The 19,660-nt window shown below is 46.9% G+C and overlaps 1 protein-coding gene across 3 annotated transcripts in view; it reads right to left on the reverse strand.

The window, feature by feature from the left end:
• The window catches only part of DPYSL3 (dihydropyrimidinase like 3), a 117,380-nt gene that overhangs the window by 4,908 nt on the left and 92,812 nt on the right, over positions 1-19,660 (reverse strand). For all 3 annotated transcript variants that reach the window (XM_061423900.1, XM_061423901.1, XM_061423903.1), the window contains exons 7-12: positions 16,048-16,116; positions 11,776-11,896; positions 7,763-7,919; positions 6,940-7,081; positions 4,905-5,075; positions 3,306-3,485 (exon numbers count right to left, since the gene is read on the reverse strand). In XM_061423900.1, the coding sequence (XP_061279884.1) occupies positions 3,306-3,485; positions 4,905-5,075; positions 6,940-7,081; positions 7,763-7,919; positions 11,776-11,896; positions 16,048-16,116 (840 nt within the window). The remainder of the gene's footprint in view (positions 1-3,305; positions 3,486-4,904; positions 5,076-6,939; positions 7,082-7,762; positions 7,920-11,775; positions 11,897-16,047; positions 16,117-19,660) is intronic.

Consider the following 19,660-nt stretch of genomic DNA (forward strand, 5'->3'; position numbering starts at 1 on the left):
TGTGAATCATTCCACGTAAGTCAAATCATTATGCTGTACACCTCAAACTTATGTTTGTGCTGCATGTCAATGATATCTCAGTGAAACGGGAAAAATTAAAAGGTTATTTTAAGGAAAAGAGAAGCAGTATAAAACAAAGTGGGTGTTGTGATAGAGACCATGGAGGTGGCGGGTGAAGGCCGCTTCTAGCTAAAGGTTCTAGCTAAAGGTTCAAAGGTACTTGTGTGGGACCTTAAAGGGAGGAGGCTGGGGAGGCAGAGTGGCGGCCGGATGGCAGAGTTCTCAGCAGAGGAAACCGACAGTGCGAACATTAATGAATAGAAGAACCACCTGGGTGGCAGAGCAGACTGGGTGGGAAGGGTAGCAGTTTGAGACGAGGTCCTTGCTGGCAGGGATGTGTCCCCGTGGGGGCTTCATCCTCATGCTCCTCAGCACAGATCAGAAGCAGCAGCTTACGGGGTCTGACCCACTGGCCTCTGGCTGTGGCTGTGCGCTTGCCCTGGGACCGTGGAGCCCACCAGCAACACCACCCAACTGCAGGTTCTGTGCCAGGCATGGTGTGACGAGGGCTCATGGTTTCGCAGGAAACAGAGTGCCTCCCTCAAAGGCACTCACAGTCTATTATGCAAATACTGCAAGACCACCCAAGGCAGCATAACAGCCAGCATGCAACCTTCACCTATTTCTTATCATTGGCCAGAGGCGAGGCAACGAGGACAGGCCACCAGAGAGCCTGACAGCACAGGACGGCCCATTGTAAGACTCCCAGGAAGTCACACAGAGCCGCCCCTCTCCTCTAGCAGTGACTCAGGCACAGGTGCAGAGGCAAAGCTCATCAAATCTGCAGACGCTCAGGATTCAGGTAAGAGGATGACTACATCTGGACTTCAAAACCTCGACCAATAACTGTATTTCATCAACATTTCTTGGGGTCCAGAGGCAAAGTCACATTCATGGAGATACAAAGCTGACATATAGGATTTCTGAGTGTCTTTCTCTTTTCTGTTAGGCCAGAAATGGACTGTAGAATTCTACTCCATGTTACCTACCTTCAAAACGACCACTCATAGAGAAGGATGGGAAGGCGACTTAGAGCACTATCATTAATGAATAGTGGAAGGCTGCAGGGATATTTAGAATGAAGGGCAGATGACTTTGGGAACACAGAGATGCTCAGAGGTGGGTTCAGCTCATTTTCTGCAGGTGCCTGGAGCAGAAGTGAGCTTCAGGGAGGCAGACTTGAGCCCAGCAGGCTCCTATGGAGGCTATGGATAAGGCTGCTGCCATCCGTGGGGCTCTGGACAAAATGGATTCTCTGGCTTCTACTCAGTGACTGCCTCAGTAACTCTGGGTCTGAAACTAGAAGGAACTCCCCAAATCTGAGCTCAATAACTGGACAACTAAGATCATGCTGGGCTATCTGCACAAAAGTAGCTGGATTCTCAGAATTCTGATTAATTTATTTCAATATTTGCTTATATCTCCATCATAATTCTAGAATCTTCTGCTTTTGCTTTTATAACTAGTTGGATTATCAGTTCACCTTCCAATAAACATTACATGTAAAAACAAAAACAGGAAAAAAAGAAATCGGTTCTCACAGACAAGGCTGGCCAGCTGCCTCCTGAGATGGGGAGGCCCCTGGTGCTGCAAATGTCCACACAAGGCTAGATGACCACTTACTGTACTCACTGGCGTCCAGGAGTCGGGCGGGACACTGACATACCGAGTTTCTGGGAGCTTCTCTCTAATGATATCACGAACGGCACTCACTTCCTGTCCCCAGGCCCCACCCCACGTTCTGCCAGCTGCTGGGGGTGCTGGCAACAGGAAGGTCTCACTGGACTCGCACCCAAGAACTGCCCTCAAATGAAGAGAGCCACTTGGCCCAAAGCCTCACCCTCTGCCTGGGGCTGGGGTGGGAGGGTGAGGAAGCAGAGGGAGTGATTATAAGGCCCAGATCCCTTTCAAGACCGGTCCAGCTGAGGCCTTGGTTATAACTGCATTCTGGCATCCCTGTCCTGTCCTGCTTTGTTCACACTGTCACAAGCTGTGAACCAAAAGCAACACCCAACCTCCCTCTCAGAGCCAGTTTCCCAGGCCATGTGCTCTGCAGGTAGTTGAAGACCCCTGCGTGGGTCCAGGCATGGAAGTGAGTTTGGGTCCAGCCTGGCCCACACTGATTGACAAAGTGCACCCCCTGCCTCCTCCCCCCACACCATCTTCCCCCCGCCCCCGAACCAAACTGTGTGCACAGATGACTTTATCCCTTTTATAAGGCAAGGTCGTCAGGACTAGGGCTCAAATTTCACAATCCCAGAGCCCTAAGGCTTCCCTACAGGGAGGAGACCTAGAGGATGGTGCAGGGATAGGAGAGGGAGCCGAACAGAGTTCTGAGCCTCATCCCTCCATCAGCCAGAGCTACCCTGTCTGTAATGTGTAGGGAGGTAGGGGGGCAGGTAGACATAAACATAAACATGTACACGTGAATGTATCTGCCTACTTATTGTGTGTGTGTCCACCTACTATTTATCTGTGAAATCAGGGGCATAAATAAGATTTTATTTGAACTACAGAACTTGCTAAAAGAGTTATAAACATTTGCCCCGATGGATGGTTCGAACCAGGTAGATACAAGATGGGATACAAGACACGGAGCGGTGGGCGTGGTCTGCTGGTTCTTGTTGTAAGCCTTAAAGAGTAAATTATTTCTTAAAAATATATACAGAATTATTTTGAGTTATTAAAATATTTCAACACTACTTTGAGAAAAAGCACTCTAAAGATGAGAAATTGTTGGAAAAAAGCTTTCTTTAGCTAAGAAAGTTTTTGAAACCCCCTTTTATAAAATGGATTTCAGGCCATTAAATCTGTGCAATTGTCCTTTGGGAAGAGACCTTTGCTGTGAATCTCTTTGGGAGGATCTAGAGCACACAGCGGAGAAGGTGATGGCACCCCACTCCAGTACTCTTGCCAGGAAAATCCCATGGATGGCAGGGCCTGGTGGGCTGCAGTCCATGGGGTTGCTAAGAGTCGGACATGACTGAGCGACTTCACTTTCACTTTTCACTTTCATACATTGGAGAAGGAAATGGCAACCCATTCCAGTGTTCTTGCCTGGAGAATCCCACGGACGGGAAGCCTGGTGGGCTGCCGTCTTTGGGGTCCCACAGAGTCGGACACGACTGAAGCGACTTACCAGCAGCAGAGCACACAGACCCCTCCCCATCTAGTGGTTCCTACACGTGTGCTGAATGGGTCACAGAGCCCTTTTCCCCCACCTCTGGGCTCCACCTGCTTCTCACCTTCCTCCGGGCTTTAATGCGCTTGTAGACATAGTCCGAGAAGGGGCTGCAGGGGATGAAGCGGCCAGCCCCCTGGGTCACGTGCAGGTTGCCATCTTCCAGCATGATCTTGCCCTGGCAGATGACCACCAGAGGAGCCCCGCGCAGCTCCATGCCTTCAAAGATGTTGTACTCTGCAGCCTAGAGACAGGGGTGAGGGGCGAAGCCTTGGTTATGGGTACAGTGGGGAGAGAAAGAGAAACACAGTTCTCCTGGGCTTGGGATCCCGCCTTTAGCATCCCTAGGAACTGATTCAACAGGTAAGCTGGGAACAGCTTACAAACTGTCTGCAACCTTTCAGTGGGCAGAGACCTCGGGAGACAGATGCTTGCTAAGAGTGGGCTTCCTGGTGAAGAGAAGCATCCAATCTTTTGTAGGGTCCTCACATGGAAGAAAATTTTTGTCACTGGCAGTGTTCAAAGACAAGGTGAGTAACTGGCAGCAATGGTGTATATGCTGTCTTGTACTGGGTGGATGGGTTATACAACCCTTATGTCTCTGCTAGCTCAAAATTCAATAATGTGATTTGACACAATGTTTAAGCAATGGCCACTACCACCCAAAATGGGCTTTTCCCCTACCTTCCTCATTTATTCAGTAAGAGCAAGGCAGTGTTGCAAAGTGGTTAAGGATATCGGTTTGGAGTCAAATTATCTGGGTTTGAATCCTAGCTTCACATTTACTTGCTGCATTATTTAATCTCTCTGCATCTCTCCTTCCTTATCTAAAAAGTGGGGATAATAAGAGCGCCACCTGGACAAGAGTGTTACAAAAATTCAACAAATTAAAAACACAGTGCCAAAAACATAAGTGCTTGAAAACACATTTTCCTAACAAACATTTTTATGCCCCGATCTGTCAGGTGGTCGTGGTATGTCACATCTGTCTCTTGTGACTCCATGGACTGTAGCCCACCAGGCTCCTCTGTCCATGGGATTCTCCAGGCAAGAATACTGGAGTGGGTTGCCATTTCCTTCTCCAGGGGAGTCTTCCCGACCCAGGGATCAAACCCACATCTTCTGCATTGCAAGAGGAGTCTTATCCACTGAGCCACAAGGGTACTAGGCTTTAACTACTATCTTTCACATGAAATTCCTCATGAGGAAGTTATCAGAGCTGTTGACTGATTTTTTCTTGTGCTTTCTCCTTCTGGGCACCAGGTATCGTTGCACTGCTGGCCCTCCTGGAGTGAGGTATGCCCATAGGCCTGGCTTTGGCCAGTGCTGGGGGAGAGGAAGTGACGTCCTGGGAAAGCTTTCAGGGCCACATCCCAGCCCCCGGGCTCAGAGGTCATATAGCGCAGGTAGAGAGGGTGCCTTTACAGGCCCCTGGCCTGAGTGACTGTAATGGGCAGAGCCCTCTTCTCTGCCCACTCATTTTGCAAAGCAGAAGTGAGAAATAAACTGCTGAGGTTTTATATCCCTGGGAATTCAGGATGATTGGTTATTGCAACACATCCTCGCCCGATTACCCTGGCTCACCACAAACTCACATCTCTCCTGTCCCTGTTCCCCACCCATGTTCCCCACTCTGCTCCATGCCCACCCACTCAGGCCGTACCGACTGGTGGTTCTTGGCAGAGACGATCTTGACAGCATCTGGATCCCAGATCACCAGGTCACTGTCAGAGCCCACGGATATTCTTCCCTTGCGAGGATACAGATTGAAAATCTTGGCAGCATTTGTGCTTGTCACGGCCACAAACTGGTTTTCATCCATTTTCCCCATGGCCTGTAAAAATACACACACACAAAATGGTCCCTCCAGGGCTTCTGAGTTCAGGGCAGGGTGACCACAGTTCAGTTCAGTTTAGTCACTCAGTTGTGTCTGACTCTTTGCGACCCCAAGGACTGCAGCAAGCCAGGGCTCCCTGTCCATCACCAATTCCCAGAGTTTACTCAAACTCGTGTCCCTTGAGTCAGTGATGCCATCTAACCATCTCATGTTCTGTCATTCCCTTCTCCTCCTGCCCTCAATCTTTCCCAGCATCAGGGTCTTTTCAAATGAGTCAGCTCTTCATATCAGGTGGCCAAAGTATTAAGAGTTTCAGCTTCAACATCAGTCCTTCCAGTGATTCTGTAGCTCAATGGGTGGGCTTAGACCCAGAAATACAAAGAGGGGCTTCAGAAGTGGTGAGCACAGAAGTCCACCCAGTGAGCTACAGAATCAGCTCTAGCTCTGGGCTGTCAGGATCACCCAGACAAAATGGACAAACGCATGGCTGCATGGCTTAGGATGGAATTTACTGCTCTGGAAGTATGCATGTTTTTTCCAGATATGTACATACATTTACTTACTTATTTATCCCTTCTAACTCCAAAAGGGATTATAGAGATTTCAAAGTAAAAGCAAATGTAACTGTGAGCCCATATTTTAGATATTTCTATTTGCATAGGCACCCAATAAATATGGAGGAACCTTGCCCAAATGAAAACAATGATTATCCCTGGGTTGTGGAATTCTGAGTGATTTTTGTTTTATGTGTGAACTTTGCTGTGGTTTCCAAGTGTTCTTTATTCAGCAGGTATCATGTGAGTAATTTTAAGATATGTATTACCTTTTAGCAGTTCCAGATTGTGCCAAAATAAATATATATACACAGACACTCATAAATACATAACAATGTAAGAGAAGATGAAAAAACCTAAGTTTATATGAGAAGAGACAAAAATATTTATACTTTGCCCCTTTTCAAAACAAAAATCTTGGGTAAGGAAATAAGAATTTAGTTTAAAATCTAGTTTTGACCTTCCTGAGAACCAAGAGGGGGAAAAAAAAGGAAACTTGGATTACATGGTGCAGATGTGTATTTTATTTGGCTCTGAAATGAGTGTCTAGGATGTTTTAAATAAAACAGAGGGAAGTGATCAACTTAATAATGAGTTTTATAAAGGTTAGTCACATCTTAGGAAGTGACTTCATTTGCATGGCTATGTTTTTTGTCAGCTTCTGTGATGTGAACAAGGAAAGTAAAAGCACACCACTTTGCCAGAAGACTCTGACAATTACCTGTACAGTCTGGATGACCACACAGCCCAGTGCAGGGAGTCCTTGGTGAGCAACTGACTTGAGTCTTGGTCATAGACCCCTCGCCTATCATGTCAAAGGATTATAGCCAATCCTTTATTCACACCATCAGATGAAGGGTGTGTTTCTGGTTCATGTGCATGGATGCTAAGTTGCTTCAGTCCTCTCTGACTCTTTGCGACCCTATGGACTGTAGCTCGCCAGGCTCCTCTGTCCATGGGATTCTCCAGGTGAGAGTACTGGAGTGGGTTGCCAGGCTGTTCTCCAGGGGATTTTCCCAACCCAGGGATCGAACCCACATCTCTTACGTCTCCTGCGTTGACAGGTGTATTCTTTACCACTAGCACCACCTGATTCGTAGTCCTTCACAATCTAGGAGGCCTCCTCAGAACCCAGCCCTTGGGACTCATCACTCTAGAACGGACATTCACGAACCACCTGGTTCCAGAGATACCTGGGCAGGTATGAGGCCTCATCTGCACACCCAGCGCCCCCAGGGGTGAAGAGGAGCAAGGAGCAGGACATTCTGATCTGGCCTCAGCTGCCCTCCTGGGACCTCCATCCTCACCACAGCCTTGTCCCAGATGACAGACATGCGCTCCTCCACACCGTTGGTGCCCTCGGGAATGGCGGTGAAGTTGTCCTTCCCGATGGCTTTCTGGGCAGTGCTGAAGGTGCAGTGGGCACTCCCGGAGAGCTGCAGGTCTCCACTGGCCGAGGAAAGAGATCCACGTGAACAAGGAGACTAGAGGCTCCCCAGGGGCCCAGAAACAAGGGTCTAGGGTAAGGATGTGGAGTGCTGTGCATTGAGTTTGGAATCCTTCCCCTCCCTCTTGCCAACTGTGAACTTAGGTGATTTTTTCTACTCCCTGAGACTCAGTTACCCCATCTGGAAAATGGGGAGTGGATTAGATCATTTCTTATGTAACAGTAAAAAAGGGACCCAGACGAGTGATGGGACTTATCCATAGCGGGCAGCAGCAAACGAGTCTCCCTATAATTTTGGTTCTGTGGTCCTCATGACCAGCTGTTAAAACTAGGGAAGTGAGTTTTTGTCTCCTGGACCTTCAGTTCCTCAATCTGTAAAACAGTGCTGATAGTTCCTCACTCAGGGTGATGTTTGTTGTAAGGAACAATGAGATCACATATGTAATCTCACCCTAGTGCTTGGCATACAATGTTACCATTACTAAAGTACCTTTTACTGGAGTATCTTTTAAAATACAATGGTGGAGAGCCCATTGTCTGTGCTCAGCACTGCAGGGGAATTCCTGATTTGCTTTTCTCAAGGCAGACTCTAGTCTAGCTGATGGATGGGTGGCCCTGGTCCTCATTCCATTGGCCCCAAGACGTCTCCACGCAACACCCACTCCTTGTCATTTTGCACCAACCTGGCCAGCAAGGAGTTGATGTAGTCTGGAGTGGTCGGGTCAGGACTCAGAGGTGGGGATGTCACAAACGCAGCCGCCTTGGCCCAGTTCTTGCTCCAGTAATGGGTCCCATCCGTGCCCAGGCTGGCAGTGATGGGCTCACCAAAGACCACGTTTCCTGGAAGGGGAGGGTGAGAGGCAATAGGTTTGCATAATGTATGTGCTGCCCTGGGACAGGCTTAGATAATCATGGCCCCTACTCAGCATTCTCAAAGATGTTGCTCTGAAGTCAGGCAGGCGGGGTTCAAGTGCACATTCCCAGCTTTTCTAAGCCTTTGCTTTTCTATCTTCTAAATGGGAACAATTTTGTATTTGGTAGAAGCCACTAGTTGCAAGATGCAGCATGCATTCATGCTCAATGGCTCAGTCGTGTCCGACTCTTTGTGACCCCATGGACTGTAGCCCACCAGGCCCCTCTGTCAATGGGATTTTCCAGGCAAGAAAACTGGAATGGACTGCCATTTCCTTCTCCAGGGAAATCTTTCTGACCCAGGAATTGAACCCATGTCTCCTGCATTGGCAGGCAGATTCTTTACCATTGAGCCACCTGGGAAGCCCCACAAGATGCAGCATTTCTTTTCAAATTTTCAGGTAAATTAAAATTTGAAGCAAAAGAAAAAATATATACATTAACTATAAGATTCATCCCCATTTCAGAAATGTGAAAATGTGGAATAAATCGGTCCTGGAATTGATGACATAAGACAATGTCTACTCCCCAGCTTTGTGAAAATGAAGGGTTTGGCATACACAGAGTGTCTGGCACTTGGGAGATACTATGGAAAAGTGATTTCTTTACGCCTCATACTCCTTTCCACTGTAGAGTCCAAAGCCCCATATGTGCCCACATCACTGGGAACTGCTAGATTCTGCTGCTGCATGGACACGCTTTGGCTCCACCAAGTAAAACCCATTCCCATGGATGACAGGCCTCATGATCTTTTTCCATCATGTTTGTTACTCCTTAACCTATGGCAACAAGGGAATTTGCTCAAAGACACCCAACAAGCTGGGACACAGCAAAGATGAGGCTGGCTTCTAGGACCCTGTTTTTGGAAATGTGGGGCTGAAATGCCCAAACTGGAAGACAGGAGGAAGGATATTGGAACACACACTGACCTAAGCTGAGCTTCTTAAAGAAGGGATGGTAATACAGAAGGCAAATGCCATCTCATAGAGGGTGGGTTGGTACCAAGTGTCTTTGTGCCAGATTCTTGGGCTAAAGATGCTGGTGCAGCCCTCAGCTTCTTTAAGTTTGGTCCTCCGTCTTCCACAGTCAGGTTCCCCACAAGATGGACATCTAAGAAGGCTCTATGGCCAAGACTACAGGTTTTGCCTTGCTTCAGCTCCAATCAAACGGTTTTGGTTGCCTGTATTGGGAAGAATTCTAAATATGCTCTGGTCTCACTAGAGAACACTCATGATTGACTTGCATTGTCTGCCACGTGCAAAATAAGGAAGCAACAGCAATGATTCCTACAAGATAGTCCTGCTCCTTGGGATGGTAGTGAGAAGGATCCACACAGGACCAATGAGAATTTCAAGGGCTCTCCAAAAATATTTACTGAACTAAAGCAACAAAGAAATGAAGAAATGAAAAGCAAGCACTCAAATACAATTATGAGAAATAAAAACTTAAATGTGGACGCCTCTCCCTTTGGACTGTCTTTAGACGGAAGACTAGAATAAGCACAGATTGTAATTTACTACAACTGGCTTTGGAGTCTACCTCTCCCAGCTGGGAGATTCTGGACGAGATGGGCTTCAATTTCCTCACTGGAAAAATGGCGACAACAAATGCCAAATTCTCAGGGTCCTTCGTGAGTTCTACATGACAATAGTAGTTCTCTCAGTGCAAGGCATAGCGTTGGCCCTCACTAAACTGAAATTCCTAATGTTGATTCTGAGCAGCCAGGCAGACATGCCACAGAGCACTTGGGGATTAAACACCCTAGGACTTAAACTCCTCTGGTCCAGAGGGAAGAATGAATCCCACCATACTCTGTCTTCTCGCTCTGAATGCTCCTGACTTTCCCTGAGGATGACAGTTCACGACATGTTTATTGGCTTCAATCTCAGCAGCCAGTCTTTCATCACTAAAGTGATGCCTTCCTTCCACCTTAGAGACCAAGCTGTACTAATTCTCCTTGCTAGAGTCATGATTCAAAAGGCTAAGGGTGGAAAATTTTTCTACATGAAATTTAAAACAAGACTCAGCATACAATTGAAACACCCTGTCGTTGAAGCCCCCAAGTCATCCAAGAATGGGTCCCAGGCTGGATGTAGCCACCAGCAGAAGGCACAAGAGGGTGAGGATGGTAGATGGCCACGGGGAGAGGTGTAGGGGTGTCCTCCGTGAACTTTTCTTTTCCTTTCTTTTTTTGGCTCCATGGCAGGTGGGATCTTAGTTCCCCAACCAGGGATAGAACTTATTCCCCCTGCATTGGAAGCACAGTAGTCCCCACTACCAGGGATCCCTTCTCCTTTTTCCTTTTTTTCCCTTTTTGAAGGCTGGGTAAGGAGCACTGGACTGCTCTCCTGCTCTCCTGGTTCTGTCCCGATGACTCATACCCAGCGGAGCAGCCACGCCGTATCATATGGAGACACTTAGAAGCCAAGAGAGAACCAGCAGGCTTCCTGTGAGCAGGGTAAGGCAGGCGGTGACCCAGAATCAGGCAGCTAGAAAGGCTGTCAGGGCAATTAGGAAGCTTCCCCTCCCAGAAGAAAAGGGTCTCCTCTGCCGGAAGGCCGGGCAGCCACACACTCAGCCGCCAGTCAGCTGGGACTATTTTTATCCCCCTCAGACACTCACGTGTGGAGTTTCACAGGCCAGTTCTGAGTTTGGGAAATTAGTCACTCATCGTGGGTCTCCCGACCGGCACACGGCGGGCATGATCGTATAGCCGGGCCTAGGAAATCCTCCCTTGCAACTAAACACAAACCCCTATGGCCCCTAGGTCTCAACTCACTCTGTTCACTAGTGGGCCCATTATGGTGCCACCGAGGACAACAGGGAGCAAGAAACCAGGTTTTGAAATGAAGATAAACTTGAGCTTGGCACAAGGTGAGCACAGGAAGCGAAGTTAGCAGCCATGGAGGAAGGAAGCAGACATCAGAAGGTCTTGATTACAGAGCTTGGGGTCACGACAGCCATACCGTAGCTGGATATCCTATGCAGACCCATTCAACGCCTGCTCTGAAATAACCTGTGCTGACCTGCATGGCTCAGGGGGTGGGAACCCCTGCACTTCCTCCCCTCAACCCTGGCCAATTACACCATCTCAGGAGCAGATACCGGTTCAGAGATGAACCCATGCCCCAAGCCAAAGCAATGGCAGTCTTTCTGGGGACTTTGGCTTGAGCTGTTGGAAAAGACATTCTCCACTCCTTCATCATGCCCCCACCAACTGTGGAGGACAACAGCAGCTTTTAGCATTAATTCTTATCACTGTTCATACTGAAGATAAAGCCAAAAGAGAAGAAAGCAGAGTCCAGAAAGGTGTAAGAATGAAAGAGCCATAATAGTATTGTTTAAATCCCTTGATCCAGCCACGGCTAAAACACCTTCAGCCAAAAATTGTTTAAGTCCGTTTGGCTGGGATTCTGACTGCTGCACTCGATATAATCCTGACCAATATGTCCATTTATAAAGTTCAGATAATATGAACTGACAGTGAAAGATCACGGGGAGAAAAAAGATGTACCAACTCTCCAAAGAACAGATTCAAGCTGTATCATCTTGGGCAAACCACTTACCCTTCCTGAGCCTCAGTTTACTCATCTGCCAAGTAGAAGAAACCCAGAGATCCTGCCATCCACACAGGATGCAGAAAGGATCCAACAGACTAACAAGGATGAGGGGCTTCCCAGAGAGCAGGGCGATGAGCCAAACAGGCACTGCTGATACAGGACAGCTGGGAAGAAGGAGTCACACAGCTCTTTAGAGGTTCTGAGATCTCTGGAGCCCAAATCACCTTTTTTCCTGGCTTGCGAGATGAGGTCGGCTGCACTCTTGCTCATGACCTTCGTGATGTAGAGAGGACAGTTGGTTTGGCTAGCAATGGTGATGGCGCGGAACACAGCCTCAGCTTCCAGCTGCAAGAAACAATCCCTGGGAGTCAAAGGGAACAGGACTGTCTCCAAGCACCACCCCCGGCCTCCACAGACTGAGAATGCAGTGCCAAACAGAGTTTACAAGCCTTGAGGACCTGGAGCTCCACACCCTGGATCCAAACCTCAGATCTGTGGCTTCCAACTCTCCCTTCACCGGGCATCTCAGACCCCACCCCTCTCCTGGGAAGTGGAGATCAGGAGGGTGTGTAAGCAAGGGATTGTTAGGTGAGAGCAGTGCCTGGCCAGAGTAGCCTCTTCTCTCCTCTCCCTGTGATTATCACAAGGGCCACACATAATGGAAGCCTTTGCTCCCCAATCTGCCCAGGACAGAATCCCTGGGCAAAACATAACCCCAACAGCAGTATGTATAAATAACCGGTGAAGGCTGCCTGTGTGCATGCTAAGCTGCTTCAGTCATGTCCAATTCTTTGCAACCCTATGGATTGTAGCCTGCCGGGCTCCTCTGTCCAAGGAATTCTCTCCAGGCAAGAATCTTGGAGTGGGTTGCCATGCCCTCCTCCAGGGGATCTTCTCGACCCAGGGATCAAACCCACATCTCTTACATCTCCTGCATTGGCAGGTGGGTTCTTTACCACCAGCACCACCTGGGAAGCCCCCAGTGAAGGTGGCTGCTGCTGCTGCTGCTAAGTCACTTCAGTCATGTCCAACTCTGTGCGACCCCAAAGACGGCAGCCCACCAGGCTCCGCCGTCCCTGGGATTCTGCAGGCAAGAACACTGGAGTGGTTGCCATTTCCTTCTCCAATGCATGAAAGTGAAAAGTGAAAGTGAAGTCGCTCAGTCCTGTCCGACTCGTAGCGACCCCATGGACTGCAGCCTACCAGGCTCCTCCATCCATGGGATTTTCCAGGCAAGAGTACTGGAGTGGGGTGCCATCGCCTTCTCTGCCAGTGAAGGCTACTAGGTATTAAACCCTTTCCTGGATGGTCAGCAATGGGTCAGTTCTTGCAGGTGTTTCTTATACTAATCATCCCCAGGCTTCTCAACTCCAAGATTTCTTTTATTACTGATCTCCTCCAGCCCACCCTAATGTATAAGTCATGTTTTGAACATGCCAACCAACACAATTGACTGTAATAAGTATGAAATAATGAATCTTCCCCTGTTCTATTAACAAAGCAGGATCTTAGAGCTTGGCCTCTTCTCATGAGTTGGGTCCAAGTCCTGAGTCTGCCATTTAGAAGCTGGGTAACTTCAGGAATGTTACACAACCTCCCAAAGGCTCAGTTTCCTCCTCTGTGAAGTGGGGATAATAATAGGACCTGACATACAGAGCTACTGAGAGGACTAAAATAGTTCATCCTTGTAAGGCAATGAGCCCAATCCTGGAACAAGGCAAGTGTTCCCTGAAGACTGGCTATTTGGCTGTATGGCTGATGACAGCTTCTGACCAGAGGGAGAGAGCCTGCGTTACTGCGAAAACCTGAATTAGTCCAATTCAGCCCAAGGCAGACATGCTGGCATTCTCCCTTTCAATCGGCAACAGTTTCTTTTTGGATAAATATGAAACTCTGGTTAGCCATGCAGCCCAACACTTTTTAAAATATCAAAATAGCTTGCAGATAGATGCCTAATGTTTTTATAATGCAAACCAGTCACTGCCCTTGGTGGGTGCGGCCTAGCAAACCGACTCTAAGCACTTGGCTGGTCCAGCTAGCCTCCTCCAGGCTGCTTTCTGTTCCATGTGGCAAGATCAAGATCCCAGAGCCCAGAGCACAAGTGACTGTGGCCACCTTCCTGAAGCATCCAGACATCACAGGAGCTATCTCTGAGCTTTGGCTTCAGCTCTCTGAACAGCATCACTCAAGATGCTCTCCAGGTGTGCTCCGAACTCAAGAGCGGATGCTCCTCACATGCCTAGGCCTCCTTCTTCATGCCTATGCTGACCACTCCAGGTCCCCCATGACCACGGTCCCAGCCTTTTTGATCTCATTCGCCCCCCACCCACCCCCGCCACCCCGAGCACTGCAGGGTTTTCAGCACCTTGACAACACGACTATCTTTGGAAGGTTACATCACCCTCCAGCTTCACCCACAAGGGCTTCCAGGGTTGTGGAGATCTGTGGCTGAGAGGCTTTTTACTAAAAAGGAGACAGGAACAGGGAGGAACGGTGGGATGGGGAGGGGGGGGTTGGAAAAACAAACCAAGGAACAAAAATAGACTTTGCTCAGAAATCCCCTGGCTGCTGCTGTAGGACTCTGTCTTGCCAGCACCTCTCCACAGTGACCAGCATTTAAGAAAAGCTGCACAAACTGCTGATCACCCTGGCCTGCTCACACTGGGTGTTTTCCAGTCCTTTGAGCATGATGACCAATGGTTTTATCTCTCTTGAGCTTCTTTACATAAGAGTAATAGCCAGTACTCAGACTGGGGAAAGGACAACATTTATCTCTGTTACATGCAATGAGCGTAACACTAGCTACAAGCAAGTACCCCAGAGAAGGGACTTGGTATGCAGAAGACAGACTTTTCAGGAACACTTTGACCAAAGCCTTGATCACAAAATTACACATTATTTCAACCGACAACAAAAACAGCATTAAAAACATGGAGTTTCTAGGGTGCTGATAATGTTCTGTTTCTCCAGCTGGGTGGTAGTTGTGTGACTGTGTGTGTTCAGTTTGGGAAAATCCATTGCACCTTTAGGTCAGGAATACTTTTCTCTATGTGTGCTACATTTTCTTTCTCTAAAAAGATCCTAACAGAGATGAACAATAGGAATATTGTGATTTTTGGTTGTGGTACCTTCTCCTATCTGTCTTAAAAAATTTTTTTTAATTGAAATAAAATTGCTTTATAATGTTGTGTGCCTTTCTGCTGTACAACGTGAATCAGCCATAACTATATATATATCCCCTCCTTCTCCTCCCCCATCCCACCCCTCAAGGCCATCGCAGAATGCCAGGCTGGGCTCCCAGTGTTATACAGCAACTTCTCCCCAGCTATCTACTTTACACACGATGGTGTGCATACGTCAATGCTACGTTTTCCATTTGCCCCACCCTCTCCTTCCCGCCGTGTCCACAAGTTCGTTCTCTACCTCTGCATCTCCATTCCTTCCCTGAAAATAGGTTCATCAATACCATTTTTCTAGAACCTGCATAGTAATATGTGATTAATATATGATATTTGTCTTTCTCTTTCTGACTTACTTCACTCTGTAGAACAGGCTCTCGATTCATCCACCTCACTAGAACTCACTCAAATTCCTTCTTTTTTAATGACTGAGTAATATTCCATTGTATATAGGTACCACTATTTCTTTATCCATCTCCTACCTGTTGCAGGATGCCGGGCTTGGAATGATAGAACAGGAAAGGGTTCACTTCACTGACACAGAGGGCCTGGAATTCCCTCCAGGTGTCAGGCTAGTCTCTGAAAGCCAATGTGCTCTCAGGCATACGGGCAGCCAGTTCCCAGCTCTGGGCCTGTGCCAGCCACTGAAGTTGCTGACAGCCCAGACATGTCCATCAGCCACTAGTAACCATTCATTCACTCTTCCGCTTTTAAGCAGTGATGCTAATCAGCATGCATCTTACATGTGGGAAACGTGTACCTGGATGTCCTTATCACCATATACAAATCAACAGGTATCATGCCTATGAAAAACCCACTCAGCCCACTATCAATATGGCTGATATTGTGCAGGTGCTGGGACTTCACAGAGTCCCAGTACCTTTCAAAAAAGTTTGTTCACACACCTTATGTGTGTGTGCTGAGGGAGGGGGAGCTAGATGCAAACATTACAATATAAAATGGGCAGCAGGACATTTAAAATGGCTAACACGGTCCTACCATACAGCACAGGGAACTCCACTCAATGTTGCATGGCAGCATGGACTGGGGGGAGTTTGGGGCAGAATGGATACATGTACATGTATGGCTGAGTCCCTTTCCTGCCATCTGATACTATCACAATGTTGTTAATCAGCTATACTCCAATATAAAATAAAGTTTAAAAAAAAATTAAAATAAAACGGGCAGTAGGCCTTAAACCAGGCTGCTGTGATAACAGGAGTCTCCTGGAAGAAGCTGCTAAAAAATAAAATAGAGCCTCCATTGCTCCTACTTCTCTCCCTCCCCCCACCAACCCCCCATGCTCCTGAAAATTACCTCCTCTGGTCTGCTCAGTACATGGCCTTCTGGGCCAGTTATCCCCATTTCCAACATCCGGGTTTGCTCCTAGAATGAGAAAAGAATAGAGAACAATTTTTATATGAGCTCAACTGAGGCCTGAAACAGTAATGAAAAGGCAAAAAGATAGGACACTGAAGGATGAACTCCCCAGGTCAGTAGGTGCCCAATATGCTACTGGAGATCAGTGGAAAACTAACTCCAGAAAGAATAAAGAGACGGAGCCAAAGCAAAAACAATACCCAGTTGTGAATGTGACTGGTGATGGAAGTAAAGTCCGATGCTGTAAAGAGCAATATTGCATAGGAACCTAGAATGTTAGGTCCATGGATCAAGGCAATTTGGAAGTAGTCAAACAGGAGATGGCAAGAGTGAACATTGACATTTTAGGAATCAGCTAACTAAAATGGACTGGAATGGGCAAATTTAACTCAGATGACCATCATATCTACTTCTGTGGGCAAGAGTCCCTGAGAGGAAATGGAGTAGCCATCATAGTCAACAAGAGTCCAAAAGGCAGTACTTGGATGTGATCTCAAAAACAACAGAATGATCTCTGTTCGTTCCCAAGGCAAACCATTCAATATCACAGTAGTTCAAGTCTATGCCCCGACCAGTAATGCTGAAGAAGCTGAAGTTGAACTGTTCTATGAAGACCAACAACACCTTCTAGAACTAACACCCAAAAAAGATTCCTTTTCATTATAGGGGATTGGAATGCAAAAGTAGGAAGTCAAGAATAACAGGCAAATTTGGCCTTGGGATTACAGAATGAAACAGGGCAAAGGCTAACAGAGTTCTGCCAAAAGAACACACTGGTCATAGCACACACCCTCTTCCAACAGCACAAGAGGAGACTTTACACATGGACATCACCAGATGGTCAACACTGAAATCAGATTGATTATATTCTTTGCAGCCAAAGATGGAGAAGCTCTATACAGCCAGCTAAAACAAGACTGGGAGCTGACTGTGGCTCAGATCATGAACTCCTTATTGCCACATTCAGACTTAAATTGAAGAAAGTAGGGAAAACCACTAGACCATTCCAGTATGACTTAATCAAATCCCTTATGATTACACAGTGGAAGTCAGAAATAGATTCAACGGATTAGCTCTAATAGAGTGCCTGATGAACTATGGACGGAGGTTCGTGACATTGTACAGGAGGCAGTGATCAAGACCATCTCCAAGAAAAAAGAAATGCAAAAAGGCAAAATGGTTGTCTGAAGAGTCCTTACAAGCATTTGTGAAAAGAAAAGAAGCAAAAGGCAAAGGAGAAAAAGAAAGATAAACCCATTTGAATGCAGAGTTCCAAAGAATAGCAAGGAGAGATAAGAAAGCCTTCCTCAGGGATCAATGCAAAGAAACAGAGGAAAACAATAGAATGGGAAAGACTAGAGATCTCTTCAAGAAAATTAGAGATACCAAGGGAATATTTCATGTGAAGATGAGCACAATAAAGGGCAGAAATGGTATGGACCTAAAAGAAGCAGAAGATATTAAGAAGAGGTGGCAGGAATACATGGAAGAACTATACAAAAAAGATCTTCATGACCCAGATAACCACGATGATGTGATTACTCACCTAGAACCAGACATCCTTGAGTGAGAAGTCAAGTGGGCCTTAGGAAGGAATCCCAGTAGAGCTATTTCAAATCTTAAAAGAGGATGCTGTGAAAGTGCTGCACTCAATATGCCAGCATATTTGGAAAACTCAGCAATGGCCACAGGACTGCAGAAGGTCAGTTTTCATTCCAATCCCAAAGAAAGGCAATGCCAAAGAATGCTCGAACTACTGCAGAATTGCATTTATCTCACATGCTAGCAAAGGAATGCTCAAAATTCTCCAAGTCAGGCTTCAACAGTACGTGAACCGTGAACTTCCAGATGTTCAAGCTGGATTTAGAAAAGGCAGAGGAACCAGAGATCAAACTGCCGACATCTGTTGGATCATTGAAAAAGCAAGACAGTTCCAGAAAAACATCTATTTCTGCTTTATTGACTCTGCCAAAGCCTTTGACTATGTGGACCACAACAAACTGTGGAAAAATTCTGAAAGAGATGGGGATACCAGACCACCTGACCTGCCTCTTGAGAAATCTGTATGCAGGTCAGGAAGCAATAGTTAGAACTGGACATGGAACAACAGACTGGTTCAAAATAGGAAAAGGAGTATGTCAAGGCTGTATATTGTCACCCTGCTTATTTAACTTATATGCAGAGTACATCAGGAGAAATGATGGACTGGATGAAGCACAAGCTGGAATCAAGATTGCTGGGAGAAATATCAATAACCTCAGATACGTAGATGACACCACACTTACGGCAGGAAGCGAAGAACTAAAGAGCCTCTTCATGAGAGTGAAAGGAGAGAAAAAGTAGAGTTAAAACTCAACAGTCAGAAAACTAAGATCATGGCATCTGGTCCCATCACTTCATGGCAAATAGATGGGGGAAACAATGGAAACAGCGACAGACTTTATTTTGGGAAGCTCCAAAATCACTGCAGATGGTGACTGCAGCCATGAAATTAAAAGACGCTTACTCCTTGGAAGAAAAGCTATGACCAACCTAGAAAGCATATTAAAAAGCAGAGACATTACTTTGCCAACAAAGGTCCATCTAGTCAAAGCTGTGGTTTTTCCAGTAGTCATGTATGGATGTGAGAGTTGAACTATAAAGAAAGCTGAGTGCTTAAGAATTGATGCCTTTGAACTGTAGTGTTGGAGAAGACTCTTGAGAGTCCTTTGGATTATAAGGAAATCAAACCGGTCTATCCTAAAGGAAATCAGTCCTGAATATTCACTGGAAGGACTGATGCTGAAGCTGAAACTGTAATACTCTGGCCACATGATGGGAAGAATTGCCTCACTGGAAAAGACCCTGATGCTGGGAAAGATTGAAGATGGGAGGCAAAGGGAACAACGAAGGATGAGATGGTTGGATGGCATCACCAACTCAATGGACATGAGTTTAAGCAAGCTCTGGGAGCTGGTGATGGACAGGGAATGCTGGTGCGCTGCAGTCCATGGGGTCACAAAGAGTCGGACACAACTGAGCGACTGAACTGAACTGAGGCTTGAAAAAGTGATGCTGGAATAGTCTAACCTAAAGATGGTCCACCCACCGCTTGAGCTGCTTTTGTAAAAGTGCAGACGTCTGCTCTACCCAGGCCTCCCCAATCAGAATATACAAGGTAGAATCTAAGATTCTGCATTTGAATAAGCCCCTCAGACTCTCATGCTTCAAATGGATGGTTACAATAAGCAGATTCAGCATTTAACCAGACAAAATAATGCCTCTAAGTACAGCATTACCTGACTTAGCCTTTTGGTCAAATTCTATTTAACTAGGGTGTGGATCTCTCTACCCCTTGTCACTGATGGCTAAATTCCTCAGACTTGGCTGGCTTTCTGGAAGAAGCAGATGGCTAGGTTAATTGGAGCTGGCACCAGTCCTCCACAGCAGAGCTGCATTTTTGCAGACATTCATGGTCAAGCACGGAGGCCAGTTCCTAGGAACCTCGTGCTGGTGACACAGGAGATAAAGGAAGGAGTGAGCTGAACAAGGCTGTATCTCATCCAGAAAC

The sequence above is a fragment of the Bos javanicus genome, chromosome 7 (genome assembly GCF_032452875.1).
Source record: "Bos javanicus breed banteng chromosome 7, ARS-OSU_banteng_1.0, whole genome shotgun sequence".
In the NCBI taxonomy this organism is placed as follows: Eukaryota; Metazoa; Chordata; class Mammalia; order Artiodactyla; family Bovidae; genus Bos; species Bos javanicus.